At 46.5% G+C, this 19,455-nt stretch overlaps 4 protein-coding genes across 4 annotated transcripts; 3 read left to right on the forward strand and 1 right to left on the reverse strand.

The window, feature by feature from the left end:
* The first annotated feature begins 520 nt into the window (after positions 1 to 520).
* LOC147992390 (histone H2B.2) lies at positions 521 to 1,240 on the forward strand. The gene has a single exon (XM_087529917.1). It carries the CDS (start codon positions 605 to 607, stop codon positions 1,064 to 1,066), a length of 462 nt encoding a protein of 153 aa, XP_087386043.1. The 5' UTR covers positions 521 to 604; the 3' UTR covers positions 1,067 to 1,240.
* Positions 1,241 to 9,514: 8,274 nt separating this feature from the next.
* LOC147992391 (histone H2B.2) lies at positions 9,515 to 10,274 on the forward strand. Its single transcript, XM_087529922.1, has one exon. The coding sequence runs from the start codon at positions 9,617 to 9,619 to the stop codon at positions 10,076 to 10,078; it is 462 nt and encodes a 153-aa protein (XP_087386048.1). The 5' UTR covers positions 9,515 to 9,616; the 3' UTR covers positions 10,079 to 10,274.
* Positions 10,275 to 11,207: 933 nt separating this feature from the next.
* On the reverse strand, positions 11,208 to 13,870 carry LOC147992392 (double-stranded DNA-binding family protein). The gene is made up of 7 exons (XM_087529909.1): positions 13,710 to 13,870; positions 12,638 to 12,712; positions 12,486 to 12,535; positions 12,308 to 12,372; positions 11,892 to 11,983; positions 11,726 to 11,797; positions 11,208 to 11,478 (listed from the first exon to the last, which is right to left on the reverse strand). The coding sequence occupies exons 1-7, from the start codon at positions 13,710 to 13,712 to the stop codon at positions 11,446 to 11,448; spliced, it is 390 nt and encodes a 129-aa protein (XP_087386035.1). The 5' UTR covers positions 13,713 to 13,870; the 3' UTR covers positions 11,208 to 11,445.
* Positions 13,871 to 14,023: 153 nt separating this feature from the next.
* Positions 14,024 to 15,019, forward strand: LOC125532200 (uncharacterized). The gene has a single exon (XM_048696344.2). It carries the CDS (start codon positions 14,115 to 14,117, stop codon positions 14,727 to 14,729), a length of 615 nt encoding a protein of 204 aa, XP_048552301.1. The 5' UTR covers positions 14,024 to 14,114; the 3' UTR covers positions 14,730 to 15,019.
* Positions 15,020 to 19,455: the final 4,436 nt, after the last annotated feature.

A 19,455-nucleotide genomic window follows, 5' to 3' on the forward strand; every position in this document is an offset into this window, starting at 1 on the left:
GCTCACGCGGACGACGCGGGGGCCATTCATTTCGGAGCTGCCTCTCTTCTTTGGTGAGCTTACTGTTCTCAATCCTTCCAGAATGTTAGTATCTCTATAAACGTACAATATATCCCGCAAAAGGAAAACGTACAATATAAATACCAACATTAATAAGCCCTTTATTTACAATGAACGAGTAGACGGTATTTTTCCTTTCAAAAAAGTATCACGCTTGGCCTGCATCGACTCCAGGCCAAGATGTACAAGCACACACATGGCTGATGGCCTACGATCCGATAGTGATCAAGTAGGACCCAAGTGCAGTACCCGGAGAACCACAGAATTCCCGCCAGCCACGGAGAATTTCCAGCTGCCCACCATTTCGCCCACGTCATCGATCCGCGCCTTAGCGCATCCGGCCCGTCCATCCCGAGCAGCATCGAACGGTCGATATCACTTCACCGTATCGATCCGTGGCACCGGCCTCTCCACCAATCAGGGCGCACCTCCTCCCCACCATATAATCTCGCCGCCCCCAGCCTCATTTCACATCTGCAATTCCCCACCTCCGAGCGAAACACCTCTCCCTCACTCTCACCTCCGAGAAGCTCCAGCGGCAGCCATGGCCCCCAAGGCAGACAAGAAGCCGGCGGCCGAGAACAAGGTGGAGAAGGCGGCGGAGAAGACCCCCGCGGGGAAGAAGCCCAAGGCCGAGAAGCGGCTGCCGGCGGGCAAGACGGCGTCCAAGGAGGCCGGCGGCGAGGGGAAGACCCGGGGCCGGAAGAAGGGCAGCAAGGCGAAGAAGGGCGTGGAGACGTACAAGATCTACATCTTCAAGGTGCTGAAGCAGGTGCACCCCGACATCGGCATCTCCTCCAAGGCCATGTCCATCATGAACTCCTTCATCAACGACATCTTCGAGAAGCTCGCCGGGGAGTCGGCCAAGCTCGCCCGCTACAACAAGAAGCCCACCATCACCTCTAGGGAGATCCAGACCTCCGTCCGCCTCGTCCTCCCCGGCGAGCTCGCCAAGCACGCCGTCTCCGAGGGCACCAAGGCCGTCACCAAGTTCACATCCTCCTAGACTGACGACGCGCCGCTTGTTGTGACAGATGTAGTTGGCTGCTGTTAGTCGCTGACTCTGCTTATGTATCTGCAAGTAGTGGTAGGAGTGGTCGTCTGTGTGCCAACGCTTCGTTGGCTAGTTGGTTGTCAGAACTGAAGTTGCTAATCTATCTGAATGTTACTGTTTCAAGTAGTACTTTTGCTGAATTTCATGGGAAACGCTGAATGCTTGCTGTCGCCTCGTTGGTAGTAAGAACTGAATTCTGTGGTGCAAACGGAGATTCAGAAATAGTGATGCATTTCTTAACCAACCTCTGGCAAGTTTGTGCTTTCATTTCGTAACAATGCAAGTCTGTTTGCAGATTCTTGATCCTCCATTATGTTCTATTTCTGCATTAGGTCCAGAGCCTAGTCTTGTTCATATCTACTCCTTAAGCTTCGATTAAGAAGTCCAAATACAAGCGAGGGATGCAGATGAAGGAACTGGACAGACAGGGTGTAGTAGGGAGAATCATGTAAACCACTGGGTGGCAGACATCACAAGAAGAACTCGTACATATTAATACAATTATCTGATGACAGGCTTTGATAAATCGGCCACAACAATTGGATGGTGTTGCAGAGAGTTTCAGGGGTAGAAGCTACACATGAACTCTTATCAATAAACCCCCCGAATAATATACAGATCATATACAACCTAAGACCAATCAAATAGTTTGTCAGGTTTTGGTAATTGTTGAATCAAGCACCAAACGCCGCTGCACCCATTCGCTCGCACAGCATGCTTAAAAAAAATATGAGACCAACCCAAGGGCTAATCCTTGTTGGCTTTTCTTTATAGGAGAGAAAAGCCGTGAGCACCGCGCGTCACGGGACTCGAACTCGGGTGGGTTGGCAGCAATCTCAGTTGCCCAGCCAACGGGTCGACGCCCTGTCCTTGCTCGCACAGCAAGCTTACCAACTAGTCATTGTCGCCAAGGACGTTGTGACGCTTCTGATTCTGTTAAACATACTAGAGTTAGCATGAAAGGCAAAGGGGGATAAAGCTGACTGCAGTTTTGGTGGATATTTTGCAGATGCCTAGCCATTTGTTGCACTGTAAGAATCACAAATGCAGAGAACTTTGCACCTCAGATCATATCGGGTTTTAATGAAGCTAGCCTAAACCCACTACTGGAAGCAAAGTAAATTTCCTTATGTGCAGTGACTCTACCGGCATTTTGGTTTGTTTGCCTGTGTGGGTGTTGATTTGCTTCAGAAGTGAGATAAGCCTTTCTTCAGACACCTACAGACCAGCAAATGCGTTTTTACAAGTAAGTTCTACCGAATATTTGACATAGGGAGAGAAATGTGGCACGTATCTATTACGGTATTACCTTTTCAGACATTCCACCAGTTTGTGCAGCTCTCAGCAGAACATCCTCCACTCCTCTTGCTTTATCAGGCTTGACCAAAGCTATGCGGGAGACTGCCAATTTTGCAGGGTACAGATGTAGTATCAATTTGCATTTTCTGTGTAAATTATGCCACTTAAAAAGGAGACTCATGGTTATTTCCTAGCCTGGCATCATCTTTAATTAGAACGTTTACTCCGAGAGTGGATTTTTTTGCTCTCGGGTTCCAGGGAGCCCTTTATTTTCAAACATTAAAAAATCAACTTTTTAAGTTTCAAAAAGATCTGAAATAAATACACAAGTACTTATAGATGTATACTAGATGTGTGTGAAATTTCTCACGAGATACGTTTTTATGTGGCCTGTACAAAAAGTAATAATCATTGATTTTATAGTGGATAGTACATGTGCTAGAAACATGTGATTTTTTCATTTTTGTGTAGCTCGCATAAAAAGGTATTTCATCGCGAACTTCGCAGACAACTAGTACACATCCATATGTATATGTGTATTTTCTTTTGAATTTTTTGAAACTTACAAAATTGATTTTTGAAGTTTTCAAATAGAGGGCTCCGTGAAGCTCGAGCTCCATTACGCGTTTCTGGTTTACTCCCTAAAAGTAAACTACTTGCAGAACCACCTGAACTTTTTTTGTCACCTGAAGGTTTCCATATTGTTTAGTGATATACTGTTAAGTGATCTAACTTGTCACTTGTTAAGAAAAGCAAGTACCCTGGCTTAAATTATTTGGCTTCACAATTTTAGTTCTTCAATCGAGTTTTTCTCTTCGGGGTACAATGTATGAAGTGTTTGACAATGGCGAGTTTACTATTTACTCACCTTTCATGGCCAAGCCAAGTGTTCATCTTTGGAGGTTATGTATGTCATTGTTCATCTCATCAAACCCCATCAAAATAGTTTATGTAGTACTACTACTCAAAGTGTTTTGTGAAGTTTGATGAGGCGTCTGAAAATATTTGCTTGGGTATTGGTTTCAAGCAAATATGTTAATCTCGTTTGAGAAGACATTTATATACACCCATTCTTGAAACAGGCTTTTGCAAAACTTTATAAATAATGCTAATCACCACGTCCAAACATCAAGACCAAATATAGAAGGGTATTATCGACAAACATCGGAGGTTCATGTCCCTTCAGCATTCGCTCCCACGCAAACGCTTGACTTGACTTCTCACCACGCTGCTGCCCTTTTGGTTTTTGCAGGGTCCTTTTATCAAAGGAGAGAACTGTGTGTTATCTGATCTTATCAAGGTTGTAAAACCATTTCCCTCTACTTGGATATGAATGTGCCTGGCTTTGATTTAATCATCTTTTTTTAAAACAGGACATCATATTTTTTTCATAATGCATTTTGAATTTCTTCTTCGACATCTACATCTAGCTTTGGCAAAGAAAATCCACCTAAGCCCAAGGACGGAGAAGTGATTGTTTTCACTGACCACATGATTCGGGGGTTCAGCCCACCCGACTCAAAGTTTTTCCGCGACGTACTTCATTTTTTCCAACTTCACCCTCAAGATATTGGGCCCAATTCTGTGTCCAATATTTGCAACTTCCAAGTATTCTGTGAAGCTTATCTTCAAGAGGAGCCCACAGTTGAATTATTCAGAGAATTTTACTACTTAAATCGTCAGACAGAGTTTACTGACGGGCCCAACTTGGAACTCAGTGGGGTTTCAATTCAGAAGAGAAAAGAAGCCAGCTTTCCCTACGTCAAGCCGCCGAGTCATCCCAAAGATTGGAACCAAACTCGGTTCTACTGTCAAGACACATCTCCAGCAGACGAAAACCCTCTGCCAGGTTACCGCGACCACCGGCTTAGCAACACACATCCACTTCCCCCACGAATCAACGTGAAGGAGCGGGCCAAATATGCACTAGCTTTCTCAAAGCTCAGAGCCTTCATGGCTAATGGCCTAACCGACATCGACTTTGTTCGGTGCTGGGTGTCCTGGAGCATCTTGCCATTAAGCCGTTGCCCCGGCTTAATGTGCGAATACACTAGCGATTTAAAAGACCCCCAACGCCAATTCAACATTCAACTATCTGACATAGAAATTACAGAAGGCACCAAGGCATTGCTGAACGAATCTTTGTCAGATTGCAGTAAAACAGGACTTAGTCCATTCTACTCCCTCAACAAGCCGCCAACTGTAAGTGTTGCACACCTTCCGTTTAATCACATTTGCATTAATGCTGCCTACTTATGATCTTTTGATTTTAACAGGCCAACTCTTCATTTTGGAAGAAGAAACCGCAAGAGAAACCGGCCAAACCGGCTCGTACCAAGACCAAGGTCACCAAGAGGCCTGCTAAGAAGAAAACCATCGAGCCCGCCGGGTTAAACTCGGATGATGACAGTGATGATGATGAGTCGGAGGTAGAACTTGACTCTCTTGGCTCGTTTTTTGTACATCTTATTAACAATGACTATTATCAGGATGAGGTAGATGCCAGCCGTGTAGATGACGCAGGGGTAATTAGTCTTTCCTCCGGCTCAGAACCTCTGCCAACACAGAAAACCCGACAAGCAAGCCGGAAAGTAAGATTTTCTCACCCTTTAGCTCACTTGGATCCCAACTTTCTTTTAAAGAAGCAACAACATGAGCTCGTCGTACAACCCGAAACAGTGGCGGTGGAGTTTTATCCTCCGGCTTACCGAACACCCCAGCACCTCGCAAACGTCGACAGGAGGTCTAAAACCTTTTTGACTTAGATTACCCCAAGGCGGGTCTTGTTCGTCAACCTCTTAACCCGTCTGATTCAAATTATGAGGGAATATCTCACTCTTCCTCTGGCGACTCAACGGGAACCCAAATCCAGCTTTCAAGACTGTGCCTAGGTAAGGGTATATGTAATTATTCAAAACTTCGTGCTTGATCAATATGCTGACCTCTTTGTGCTTCTTATTTTTAGGGGCCAGGCCAAACCCAGCAAAAAGGCAAAATCTAATAAACCGGTCGACGACTCCAACCCGTCTGAGCCGGAACAACAACCAGAGTCCTCTTATCCAATTGCAGAAGCTACCATTGATGACGCGCCACCAGAAGACCATGAAGCCTCCATAGATCACCTGGATGTCGAGCCGGCCATCTCTAAGCTGCCAAGCCCAGCTAAGCCTGCTGAAGAGAAGACTGGCGACGTCGTCGTCACTGGGCAAAGTAGAAGAACTTCCTCACTAGTAGCCCCCAAGGGCCGGTTTAATCATCATGTTAAGCCGAGACTTTAAATATCAGGATTCAACTTTGCATGTGTAGTCCCCAAGGGCCGATTTAAACTTGTCAAGTTAAAACGCGACTTACATTATTGATAACTCAACATTTCAATAATCTTGATAAACCGGATCATTTCACCCAAGTCATCAGATAAATTCGTATTTCAAAAGAGCAATAGGCATTAGCCCTCAAGTGCCAAGGATAATACCTGTATTTGAAGGAAATATGCCCTAGAGGCAATAATAAAGTTATTATTTATTTCCTTATATCATGATAAATGTTTATTATTCATGCTACAATTGTATTAACCGGAAACATAATACATGTGTGAATACATAGACAAACAGAGTGTCACTAGTATGCCTCTACTTGACTAGCTCGTTAATCGAAGATGGTTATGTTTCCTAACCATAAACAAAAGAGTTGTTATTTGATTAACGGGATCACATCATTAGGAGAATGATGTGATTGACATGACCCATTCCATTAGCTTAGCACCCGATCGTTTAGTATGTTGCTATTGCTTTCTTCATGAATTATACATGTTCCTATGACTATGAGATTATGCAACTCCCGTTTGCCGGAGAAACACTTTGTGTGCTACCAAACGTCACAACGTAACTGGGTGATTATAAAGGAGCTCTACAGGTGTCTCCAAAGGTACATGTTGGGTTGGCGTATTTCGAGATTAGGATTTGTCACTCCGATTGTCGGAGAGGTATCTCTGGGCCCTCTCGGTAATGCACATCACATAAGCCTTGCAAGCATTGCAACTAATGAGTTAGTTGTGAGATGATGTATTACGGAACGAGTAAAGAGACTTGCCGATAACGAGATTGAACTAGGTATTAAGATACCGACGATCGAATCTCGGGCAAGTAACATACCGATGACAAAGGGAACAACGTATGTTGTTATGCGGTCTGACCAATAAAGATCTTCGTAGAATATGTGGGAGCCAATATGAGCATCCAGGTTCCGCTATTGGTTATTTACTGGAGACGTGTCTCGGTCATGTCTACATTGTTCTCGAACCCGTAGGGTCCGCACACTTAAGGTTTCAATGACAGTTATATTATGAGTTTATGAGTTTTGATGTACCGAAGGAGTTCGGAGTCCCGGATGAGATCGGGGACATGACGAGGAGTCTCGAAATGGTCGAGACGTAAAGATCGATATATTGGACGACTATATTCGGACATCGGAAAGATTCCGAGTGATTCGGGTATTTTTTGGAGTACCGAAGAGTTACGGGAATACGTATTGGGCCTTATTGGGCCATACGGGAAAGAAGAAAAAGGGCCTCAAGGGTGGCCGCACCCCTCCCCTTGGTCTGGTCCGAATTGGACTAGGGAAGGGGGCGCCCCCTTCCTTCCTTCTCCTTTTCCCTTCCTCTTTTCCTATTCCATATGGGAGGTGGAATCCTACTAGGACTAGGGAGTCCTAGTAGGACTCCACACTTGGCGCGCCCCCTCCTAGGGCCGGCCTCCTTCTCCCTTGCTCCTTTATATACGGGGGCAGGGGGGCACCTCTAGACACAAGTTGATCCACGTGATCATATTCTTAGCGGTGTGCGGTGCCCTCTTCCACCATAATCCTCGATAATATTGTAGCGGTGCTTAGGCGAAGCCCTGCGACGGTAGAACATCAAGATCGTCACCACGCCGTCGTGCTGATGGAACTCTTCCCCGACACTTTGCTGGATCGGAGTCCGGGGATCGTCATCAAGCTGAACGTGTGCTAAAACTCGAACGTGTCGTAGTTTCGGTGCTTGATCGGTCGGGCCGTGAAGACGTACGACTACATCAAACGCGTTGTGCTAACGCTTCCGCTGTCGATCTACAAGGGTACGTAGATCACACTCTCCCCTCTCATTGCTATGCATCACCATGATCTTGCGTGTGCGTAGGAATTTTTTTGAAATTACTACGTTCCCCAATAGTATTGTGCTTGGGACTTTAAAAATTTGTCTTAAAAAAGCAATATGCATTAGCCCCCAAGTGCCAAGGATAATACTTGTATTGTGCTTGTGACTTCAACACTAATCATACTCATAATATATTTCCATGTTTACTTATATCACAGGCTGAACTGGCTGAGAAGGACTCGCATCTCAATGATCTGAAGGCCAACATTAAAACTCAACAATCTGAGACATCCAAGGCCAAATCAGAACTGAAGGTTGCTTTAAAGAATATTGAACAGCTTAAACAAAACTTGAACACTGACAAAAACGGCTGGAAGACCGAAAAAACAGCTCTATTGAAGAGAGCAGAAGAAGCTGAAGCCATGCTTAAACCGACGACTGATGAACTAGAAATTATTATGCATTATAGTGGTATTTATTATAAACCCGTCTTTCATTGACTTATTTTGTATGTCGCAAGTTCATTATTTCATGTCATGTAGCTAATAACTTATTCTCTTTAACAAATATGTTGCTATTATGTGTATCCGTTCCGAATCGAGCAAACATCCGATATATGTCCATATTCAAGTAGCACCTGCTCCGTATTTGTATCATATAACATTCATATTCGCATTTGTATCTATTTTTATGAAAACGTTAATGGGAAGAAGACTATTTTTCAAGAGTTCATAAATTACATACGATAATTTTATAGAATGCAGAGAATATGTTACAAGAAATGTCGGAAGCAAAACAAGCTAAGCTACCCGCAATCATCCGCACCCACTAGAATATTATAGGCTACTGTCTCATAAAGATTTCAAAACACCTAGCTCCTGCCGATCTCCAAGCCCGAACCTCATCAAGAATGTGGTTTACAAATTGAGGGATATTATGTTGCTGCGTCACATTTCCAAACATCCTCGCTCTTTCTTTGCTTCCACAAGCTCCAAGCGATAAGAATAACTAGTGAATCAAAACTCTTTCTGATTGCTTTCAGCAAAGCTTGGCCCGCACGATGCCACCACTCCTCCAGGTTGTCCTCCGCTTTGGGGATGTCGACATGGACAACTAAAGCAGTGAAATATGCTTGCCACGCCTGTCGTGTATAAACACATTGCATAAGTATGTGGTCGAGAGTATCCTCTTCCTGGCAGCAAGTGAAGCAATTGGAGGTAGCATTTTGTAGCCCATGCCGGAATCGATGGTCGGAGGTCCAAACTCGGTATTGAATAGCAAGTCAAATGAAGATTTTGCATTTAAGCGGCACCAAGCTTTTTCAAATATAGTGAGCAGTGGGCAAACGAATCATGCCCTAGCATAGCATTTTGTAGGTAGATTGCGCCGAGTATTGTCCAGTCGAACTCCACCTCCATGAGAAAACATTCGGAATAGCACTATTTAGTTGTATGTTCCTGACAACAGACCAAAGGTTCAAGAAATGTTGTAGACCTTGCGGACCGGCACCCACGTGGAAGAACACTATTCAATTTGCATCCGGTCCGTTTTCAGTAGGCCTATTCATGAGCAGCCTGACCCGAAAGCTCGACATCCGGTCTAGGCATGGGCTCGACTTTTTCGTCCGAAGCCCGAACAAAGGCCGAATGAGTTTTAAATAATTGATTTAATTTAAGAATCGGCATTGTACTATATTTAATAAACTGAAAGTAATAATACTTTAAATAAGAAGTGTACTTTTTTTAGGCAAAAATAAGAAGTGTACTGTTCAAATGTTTCAGACCGGGCCGAATACGGGTTTGGGATTCTTGCTTCGGGCTTTGTCAAGCCCGGCCCATCCAGAGGGCATGATCTGGTTCTAGGAAGAATGGTCGCTTTGCAGTTGGGGAGTGTGTCCACGTCATCGATCCGAGGCACTCACCCCTCCACCAATCAGCGCCCACCTCTCCTCCCCTATAAAACCCAGCACCCACCCCGCTCCATTCCCCACACCATCTCAGTCCCACCTTTCCCCTCCAGCAAACTCACACAACCCAAAACCGAAGCTCCCAACCCCACCCGAAGCGGCAGCCATGGCCCCCAAGGCAGACAAGAAGCCGGCGGCCGAGAACAAGGTGGAGAAGGCGGCGGAGAAGACCCCCGCGGGGAAGAAGCCCAAGGCCGAGAAGCGGCTGCCGGCGGGCAAGACGGCGTCCAAGGAGGCCGGCGGCGAGGGGAAGACCCGGGGCCGGAAGAAGGGCAGCAAGGCGAAGAAGGGCGTGGAGACGTACAAGATCTACATCTTCAAGGTGCTGAAGCAGGTGCACCCCGACATCGGCATCTCCTCCAAGGCCATGTCCATCATGAACTCCTTCATCAACGACATCTTCGAGAAGCTCGCCGGGGAGTCGGCCAAGCTCGCCCGCTACAACAAGAAGCCCACCATCACCTCTAGGGAGATCCAGACCTCCGTCCGCCTCGTCCTCCCCGGCGAGCTCGCCAAGCACGCCGTCTCCGAGGGCACCAAGGCCGTCACCAAGTTCACATCCTCCTAGACTGACGTCGTGCAGTTGGTTTCTGCATCTGCATCTGTACTCTTGACTCTGCTTATCTATCTATCTGCAAGTAGTGGTGGTGGTAGTAGTACCTGTGCTGGGTGATTGCCAACGCTTTGTTGGCCCGTTGGTTGTAAGAGCTGAAGTTGCTGCTTTGGCAAACTGAAATCTATCTAGAACTGAAGTTGTGGTCCTATATCTGTATTAGTGATCTTGTCTGGCCATTTGTATTTTGGTTGCTGAACTCTGGTTATCTGCAACCAGTGCTACTACTAAATTTCTTGGAATTTGGTAGTTGTAAGAACTGAATTCAGTGGTGCAAACCGAGATTGAGAAATAATTATGCATCAGGGAGTTGATTTTACCACTAGGTTCTTGAGCTAGTCCATGCCATGTCTGTGATTTCATATATCGTAGCAATGTAATTTGTGTTTCCAGATTCCTGATCCTACACCGGTAGGTTCTGCTTCTGCATTAGGCGCAGAACCCAGTCTTTTTCAATCGGCTGTGCTTAATTTCCAGGCTCCGGCTGTGCTCTATAGTTAGATGCTGGCGTGCGTTCTGACGATGTTACCATATCGCAAGAATTGTGCTAGCATTGCAATCAGTGTTTTTGGTTTCAAATTCTCCGGATACCAAAACCTTGGGCAGTTTGCAACTAGAGTGTGCTTGGATTCAAATCTGGTTCCAAGCTGCTGCGGCACGAAGGACGTTGGGGTGAAATGCACATGAAAAACCCGATACAGAATATTTTGCTTTACCTGTCTGTTCTGTTATTCTTGGATTGCACTTATTTTCCTTACATCATACCTTCAATTAAACACTACAAGGCCAATATAGGGCATGTGGATACATGTACGCATAAACAGGAGTGATGCAGTCGGAAAACTACATCAACGATATCTCACGTTGTCACTGACGGAAAATCATGCAATCCACTTAGTGTAGTAGCAAGCCGAAGTAGGCATCACATTGCACAGGCGTAGTAGGGAGGGCCGTGTAATCACTGAGTCGCAGACATCACGTTGGACATGAAGAACTTGGGAGTAAGCTGAGGCAGACATCACATTGCACATGAATAACTCAGGAGCAAGCTGAGACAGACATCACATTGCGCCGGAGGAACTCATACAGACTAACATTATCTGATAGAACTTGATAAATCGACCACAACAACTCAAAGGTTTCGCAAAGAGTTTCAGGGGTAGAAGTGACGCATCCAACAGTTATCAATGAAAAACCCCACCAAATAATATCCAGATCATATACAACCCAAGACCAATCAAATAGTTTGTAAGGTTTTGACGGTTGTTGAATCAAGCAACAGACGCCGCTGCACCCATTCGCTAGTACATCAAGCTTACCAACTAGTCATCGTCGTCAAAGCGACGCCTCTGAATCTGTTGAACATACTAGAGTTAGCATGGACGGCAAAGGGGGATAAAGCTGACTGCGTTTTAGTTGGATAGTTTTCAGATGAAGAGAACTTTGCACCTCACACGATATGGAATTCTAATGAAGCTTAAGCCTAAACCCACTACTGTGCAAGCAAAGTAGATTTTCTTGAATGTAATGAACTCTCTTTATGCAACTATATGTCTTATGTTAAGAATCGATACAAGGCACAACAAGTACTGATGTACGCACCGTCACTTTGGTTTGTTTGCTTGTGTGGGTGTTGATTTGCTCCAGAAGTGAGATAAGCCTTTCTTCAGACACCTGCAGACAAGCAAATGCAATGTTGTTACAAGCAAGTTCTACCAAATATGTTGACATACGAAAGAAATGTGCCACATATCTATTATGGTATTACCTTTTCAGATATTCCACCAGTTTGTGCAGCTCTCAGCAGAACATCCTCCACTCCTCTTGCTTTATCAGGCTTGACCAAAGCTATGCGGGAGACTGCCAATTTTACAGAGTACAGATGTATTAAATTACATTTTCCGCTTAAATTATGCCACTTCAAAGAGCAGACTCATGGTTATTTCCCAGCCTGGCGTCATCTCTAATTAGAATATTTACTCCCTAAAAGAAAACTACTTGAAGAACCGCAGGAAATTTTCTGAAACACCTAAACGTTTTCCATATTGCTTAGTGGTAGACGACTGTTAAGTAATTGAACCTCTCAGTTGTTAAGAAAAGCAAGTACTCTGGCTCGAATTATTTGGCTGTAAATAAAAAAACAACCATCATACACAACAGAAATGGCATTAACAGAGAACTTACTTCTTTCTCTAGCTTCAGAAGACAGTATCTGAGCAAGCATCATCTGCCGGCGTTCCTCAGCTTCCCTGGTTGAGTTTGAGATACAAAGTCAGCTCAGTGTCTCCTAAAGCTTCACATGACATAGCGTAAGATGGAGGATAAGATAATCATGGGAATATGGTGGATAATAAGACCATACAGCTTTGCATCTTCCTGAGCCTTTTGTTGCCCTGCATTTTGTGGGCTTGCCTATAATTATGAAGTTAATCATTACATTCCAGTCAGTCAATCAAGAAAATGCACTTTTTTTCAGTACAGATTCAACTTTCACCATGCACTTAAGTAACTTACCGCACCACCACGCTGTCCCATTAGCTCTTGCATTCGCCTCTGCCTGATGGCCTCCAACTCTGGGTCATGGTCAGCCTACCAAGAAAAATATCGGTTTCAAATAGATGGTATGTATTAGACCAATATAACAGTACCACAATTAAAACATATCAATGCACCCAGCTGGTCTAGATTCCACATGGGATTAAGCTTGCATGCAAATTTCAACAGTATATATACTTCGTCCAAAAACAGTAAATTGAAGAGCTGATTCCTATGAAGAAATCCGCGCGTATCATCAGATGAAGTGCCACTGGTGGCACAAATAACACTGCCAGACTAAGATGCTGCAATGCGCTTTTAGGCCAGCCAATTGGGTTCCAGGAACACAAACCAATTCCAGGTGGTGCTGTTACCATCAATTTGCCGCACCTTCACTCGCTTGACAAAAATACACGCCAACGAGCAAACAAGTATGGCCCCCAAAGGATAACTCAACGCCAAAATTAGCACGCCGACAAACCCGTGTCTGCTCCTCACTCACTTCCTATTTGAAGTAGCAAGCAAAATCACAGGAGGGCCAGCCAATTGGATTCCAGAAACATAAAGCAATTCCAGGTGGTGCTGTAACCGTCAATTTGCCGCCTCTTCACTCGCTTGACAAAAATACACAGCAACAAGCAATCAAGTATGGCCCCTAAGGATAACTCGACGCCAAAATTAGCACGCAGACAAACCCTGGTCTGATCCCCTTACTCGCTTCCTAATCGAAGTAGCAAGCAAAATCACATTAGCTCAGAAATATCCACCGCTCTGCCTATACTGCGAGGATTGAGCATACGTACTACACAGGCTTTCTCGGCCTACCAAAACCAGCATCAGCTCAATCTGCCCGAGACCTCAGTCACCGGCCGCGAGATCGAAGCAACCGCACCACGTCAACACGGGAAGACGCAGCGTACGATCCCACACAAACCAGTCAACAACGCACAGATCGCCGAAAAGACCTAAGAACCCTAAGATTTAAGCGCGCGCTACAGGTCGAGATCGCGACACAGCCAACGAATTACAGGAAGCGAGCCGCGGATCTTACCATCACGCCCCTGGTGCACAGGGCCGGGATCGCCTCGCCGTCGTCCTCGCCGCAGCGCAGTGGATCCCGCGGCGGTGGGGTGGGGTGGGGGGTGGCCGAGTGGGGAGATGGAATCCAGCCGAGCCGTCCTCCTCTGCTTTTCCCCCGTGGATGGGCGCGACGCAACCCTGGCTTTTCACCGCGCCGCACCCCGTCAGCCGTCCGATCTGGGAGGGTGGTTCCCGACCGTCCGATGGGAGCATCGGGGGATCGCATTTCCGGCCCAGGATATATGCGCCGGGGCGGCCCTCCCTCTCGAACTCCTCTCCACCCTCGCATCCAGCGCACGGCACACGCGGCGCGACCTAGAGAGAGAGAGAGAGAGAGAGAGAGAGAGAGGAAGCGGCGAGGGTTTCGGCGGACGAGATGGAGAACGGCGAGGAGACGTTCGCGTCCCCGACGGCGGCCGCGGCGGACTTCGGCTTCGGCTTCGGCCCGGCGCTCACCAACGGCGAGGGGGGCCACCCCAAGGCCTACGACCCGGAGGAGATGGACGCGCTCCGCGCGGGCAAGCGCGACCTGGAGGAGAAGCTGGCCGAGGTGCTCCACGAGAACGGCTTCCTCTCCGCGGAGGCCGCCCGCCTCGAGGCGCTCGTGACCGGGGCCCGCGAGGACATCGCCGCCGCCGACCGCGCCGCCGCCAAGGCCGAGGGCGAGGCCGCGGGGCTCCGCGCCGAGGTCAAGCGCCTCCAGGGCCTCCTCGACAGCTCCGACCGCGACGCCGACGGCCCGGGCGGCGCCGGCGGGGACCTGGCCACCGCGCACCAGGAGAAGCTCGCCCTCGAGGAGGAGATCAAGGCCCTCAAGGCCTCCGCCGCCGCCGCTGCCGCAGACAAGGAGGGGGCGGAGGAGGAGGCTGCTGCCGCTCCCTCGGCCAAGGAAGGCCTGGCGGCGCCTCACGGGAAGGTGGCCGCCGCCGCAGCCGCTGGAGCCGCAGCCACTGCAGCCATCGCTGTGGTTCTCCTCAACCTCAAGAGGTAATCTGGTGCTCTGAAACGAGGCGCCGGAAGTTTTTGCTCTGCTGCTATGTATGGCTCATACGAGACTGGATAATCCTTTTCTGTCGGTGGCGCGCGCTGTTATTACTGGACTGCTAGTGTTATGGATTTACGTTCTGCTGGTTAGTAGCCTGATGAATCTGCAGAGTTGGGCACTTATATCGCGAGCCCTTATGTTTACGCACTTTGCCTTGCCATGGTAATAATATGTGAAGACTACGTTGCCACCTGTTGCTGCTATTATGCTGCTGCATCTAATTTCTCTTCTTATTACTTCATTGGTTATTGTTCTGCATTCTGCATTCTGGGATCGTTGTGCGGTCTAGTGAAATTGTTGTGATTGGAAATACAGTAGAGCACATGCTGAGTGTGAAAACCTGGCTATTGGTTGATCACTTGTGTTATTCGCAACTGCTATGTTGAATGCCTCTAACACAAGTAGGCGTAAACATAGACTAGTAACAGGGAAGGACAGTTACTGAATTTACCAGTATTGGGATGATGATAAATTGATAATCAGCCCTTGTCGTTTATGCACTTTGTCTTGCCATGGTAATAATATGTGAAGACTACACTAGCCACCTGTTGCTGCTATTATGCTGCTGCATCTAATTTCTGTTCTTATCACTTCATTGGTTATTGTTCTGCATTCTGGGATTGTTGTGCTCTTGGCAGCGTTTATGTGAAATTGCTGTGATTGGAAATACAGTAGAGGACATGGTGAGTATTGGCATATTGGTTGATCACTCGTGTTATCCACAACTGCTATGTTAAATGCCTCTAGCACAAGTTGGCGTAAACATAGACTAGTAAGAGGAAAGGACGGTTACAGAATTTACCAGTATTGGGACGATGATAATCAGTGGCAACTCCGCCTTAGGGGGAGGCGAAGCAGAATGATCCATTCTGTTCCTTGTGTTCTCTGATTGTTGTGCCGTCAGCAGCTTTTTATGTGATAAAATTGCGGTGATTGGAAATAGTGGAATGCTTGCTGAAATCTGAATATGAGAAACCATCTGTTTATTGCTGGGGATAAATCCATTGGCATGTTTTCCTCCTATCTAAGTCCTGTTACCACTTCACTAGCCATTGTTCTGTTCCTTGCATTCTGTCGTTGATGTGCCATCATTAGCTGTTTATGTGATGAAATTGTCGTGATTGAAAATATAATCCATGGAGTGCGATTTCTCCTATCCCTGACCTGACAGTTTTGAGCATATAGCTGCTCGTGAGCAAGTTATTTCAGCTGTTCATGGCAATGTGGTTTGTGACATTTGTCGCTGATCTTTTTGACCGCCATATTTTAATCATGAACCTGAGTGAGATATTGATTGTTTGCATGATTTGGGTTTTCATTATAATTTCTGGGCTGAAATGCTTGCTGTGTGCTGGTGATGCTTTGTTACTTGTCTAGATAGCTGCTGGATTGTATTGCTAGTTTGATCAGTGTTTCGCGATGAACTTGTATACCTGGAGTAGTCTGCAGAATTATGGCTTCGTGACTGTATGATCTTACAGGAAGTAGAGTATTGGCCTATAGATATGTTTGCATCTCCCCTTTTTTCTTCTGTTCTTTGGGTTCTGCTCATTGTGCTGTACTTTTTATGCGACGAAATTGCTGTGATTGCAACTTTTTTGGAGTGCTTTGCTGAGTGTGAGAGACCGGCCAGAACCACTTGTAGCGGGAGGCGTCCTATATTACATTTGAACACAGTTTACAGATAGGATTTAGAAATCCTTTACATGGAAGTTTCCTACTCCAGCTTTGAAAGTATAGGACATTGAGAAGCCACTATGAGCTGAGTTATACCAGTTGAAGGTAGGGTTGCTGTTCAAATTCAGCTTCATACTATGCTGGGCGCAGACGCGCAGTTGTGAACCAGCCCATTCAATTCTCTGGAGTCATCGAGGTTTTGAAAGAAAAAGGCTATAGATGAGACCTGATCTTCCATTGGCCAGGGTTGGCTCTAACGTCCATGTTGGCTGCTGGCGTTTTTTCCTGCGACGAGGAGGGCCATTGCCTCAGCCTGTAGAGTGTAGAGGGGAACCTGCATTTTCATTGTGGCCTGGGAGGTCAGAAGATCAGTTCTGGAGCCACCGTCATCAAGCTCGAGAGAAACTCCAAGCCCTGGTTCTATTGGGAACTCTAGAATTGGTTCCGTGGCGGTTTTTACATGCAGCATCAGACAAGATCTTGCAACGTGGAATATTTCAAATCAGTTTTAGTTGAGGAGCCCCTTAATTGCTGCCTTTGTTTAGTTTGATCCCTGTCTATTCAGTTGGTTCCGAACGTTAAATTTCAACAGTTTTGATGTTGGAAATAGAAATCTACTCCCTCCGTCCCAAAATTCTTGTCTTAGATTTGTCTAGCTACGGATGTATCAAGTCACATTTTAGTATTAGATACATCTGTATCTAGACAAATCTAAGATAAGAAATTTGGGACAGAGGGAGTATAAAGAATAGAGTGACTTGAGGAAACCCTCAGAAATCAACTCTCCTTTTCTTTCTTGAATGAAACCCAATAAAGTCAGGAGTCAGGACTAGCTTTAGAAATAGTATCGGAAGGCATTGGATTTTTTCAGGTTGGCCAAGACTCTTGATATTCCAAATGAGACCTATCATAATCAAAAGATTTTGAAAGGACGGGACAAGCCACAAGGCTTATCTTTAGAGAGGACTGTAGCCTGTACGGCTGTATACCATACTCAAGAGAGTTTCTATTTTTGCGTGGGTCGTACTAGGATTTAACAGGGACCGTGTCATGCTGGGCACCGGCGTATACGTATTCGGAGAGGGCGAAGCTTGGTGGAAGTTGCAAGTTTTGGGAAGAATAAAAGGAGGAGGCTTTCCGCAACCAGGTGTGCTGTGGGGGAGAATAGTTGTGGTTTGTTGCTACTCGCGATAGCAATAGAACAAACGCTCCGGCGCCATGTGCTGCTGCTTGCCTATAGTAAGTACAGTAGCATGCATGGTTGCAAGAACCAACTGTTTAGCATTTCATCATAGTAATAAGAAAAGAAAAAAAATGAGGAAACTTGAAAAAAGACTTTATGAGGGTTCTTTGGATGCTTGAGATTGAGAAGGACGCGCAGGCGGTGAAGACCAGCAGAGACCAACAACATTAGTAGAAGCTAAGCTATACTACTGAATCACGTTGATGCACAAGCTTGTTGTCAAGGGTATAAAAGAAAAAAACTATCTTTCTGCCCCCCCTCTCCTTCCTATCTTTGCCGTCGAGTCTGTGGATTCGCCTCCCTTTTGTCTGCTGCTCCAACGGCGGGGGGCGAGGAGGAGAATTCTGGCACTCTTCGAGTTGGTCTTTTGGGTTTCGATCCTCTTTGAGTTCGTTCATCGTGACTGATTAGACGGCGCTCTCACCTTGACATAATTTTTATTATAGTTGGGATGCAAGAAAAATATATCAGGAACTTGTCCTGTGTGTGGGAGAGAGATGGAAGACACCTTTCATGCATTGTGTTGTTGCCCCCTTGTCGTGCAATTCTGGCGATGTATGTCCATGAGCTAGAATCCGCCAAAGATAAAGGAAATATGCAACGGTGGTACTGAATGGTTACTTGATGCTCTTGCCCCGCTGTCTGAGGTCAGGAGATGTATGTTGCCGATGACTCTATGGAGGGGATGGGATAATCGGAATGGAATCATTCATCACAAAGACCCTCCGCCCAGACAACAATATGCAGCAGGCTACGTACGTGACCTAGCCGGCCGCCACCGCCCAAAAAGCTAGGGTTCTCCGCCTCCCGCCGGCGCCGGCGCCGATCCGTCCCGTCTCCGGTGGCCTTAGGGCCATGGAGGCGGAGTGGATCTCAGCCCTTGCCGGTGGGAGGGCTTTATTTTTAGATCTTTTTTCGAGCTTTGTTAGGGTTTGTGTCCTGCTCAGGAAGACGAGACGGTGGCGGCTCCCTGAAGATGGAATGAAGGTCTCCCTGCCTAGCCCCCGTTCTGGTGATGCATCGAGCATCATAGGTGGGCGTGTGGAGGTGTGTCTCTGGCGGATCTGTCTTTGGTGGATTTGCTCGGATCTGTTCGTTGTTTGTTTTCGTTCATGTGTCTTCAGGTTGGTTCCTTCTGATCTACACTCTTCATCCGCGGCGGTTGCTGTTTTGGTGCGTTGGTTCTATGGGGCCTTAGCACGACGACTTTCCGACTGTCTACTACAACAAGGTTTGCCCGGCTCTGGCGAGGGAGGGGCGATGACAGCGGCGCGCCTTCGGCTCGCTTCAGTGTTTGTAGTCGTCGCTAGGTGGTCTATGGATCTGGATGTAATCTTTAATATTTCTAGTGTTCGTTGTACTACCTTGATTGAAGATGAATAGATTGGAAGTTTTTCCGCAAAAAAAAAGACCCTCCGCCTATGGAGGCCTCGAGGAGATACTTAATGAGCTATTTAGACTCTCTTTTGGTGCTGCATAATTCGGATTGTGACCAAGCAAAAGGAAAACAAGTTGTATCCTATGAGCATATTACTACCTCGTCGCACAGGATAACAAGTTCAGAGACTACATTGAGATGGGCTTTAGCTGAAGAAGGTTGGACAAAACTGAATACAGATGGCTCATGGACTGCCGATGGGCGAGCTGGTGCGGGCATGATCCTTCGAGACAGCGCTGGCAACATCATTTACTCATCATGCAGAGAGCTTTTCTCTTGTAGAAATGCCATGGAATCAGAGCTTTGTACGTGTA

Source organism: Triticum urartu, chromosome 1A (assembly GCF_056163025.1).
Source record: "Triticum urartu cultivar PI428250 chromosome 1A, HENAU_Tu73, whole genome shotgun sequence".
Lineage (NCBI taxonomy): Eukaryota > Viridiplantae > Streptophyta > Magnoliopsida > Poales > Poaceae > Triticum > Triticum urartu.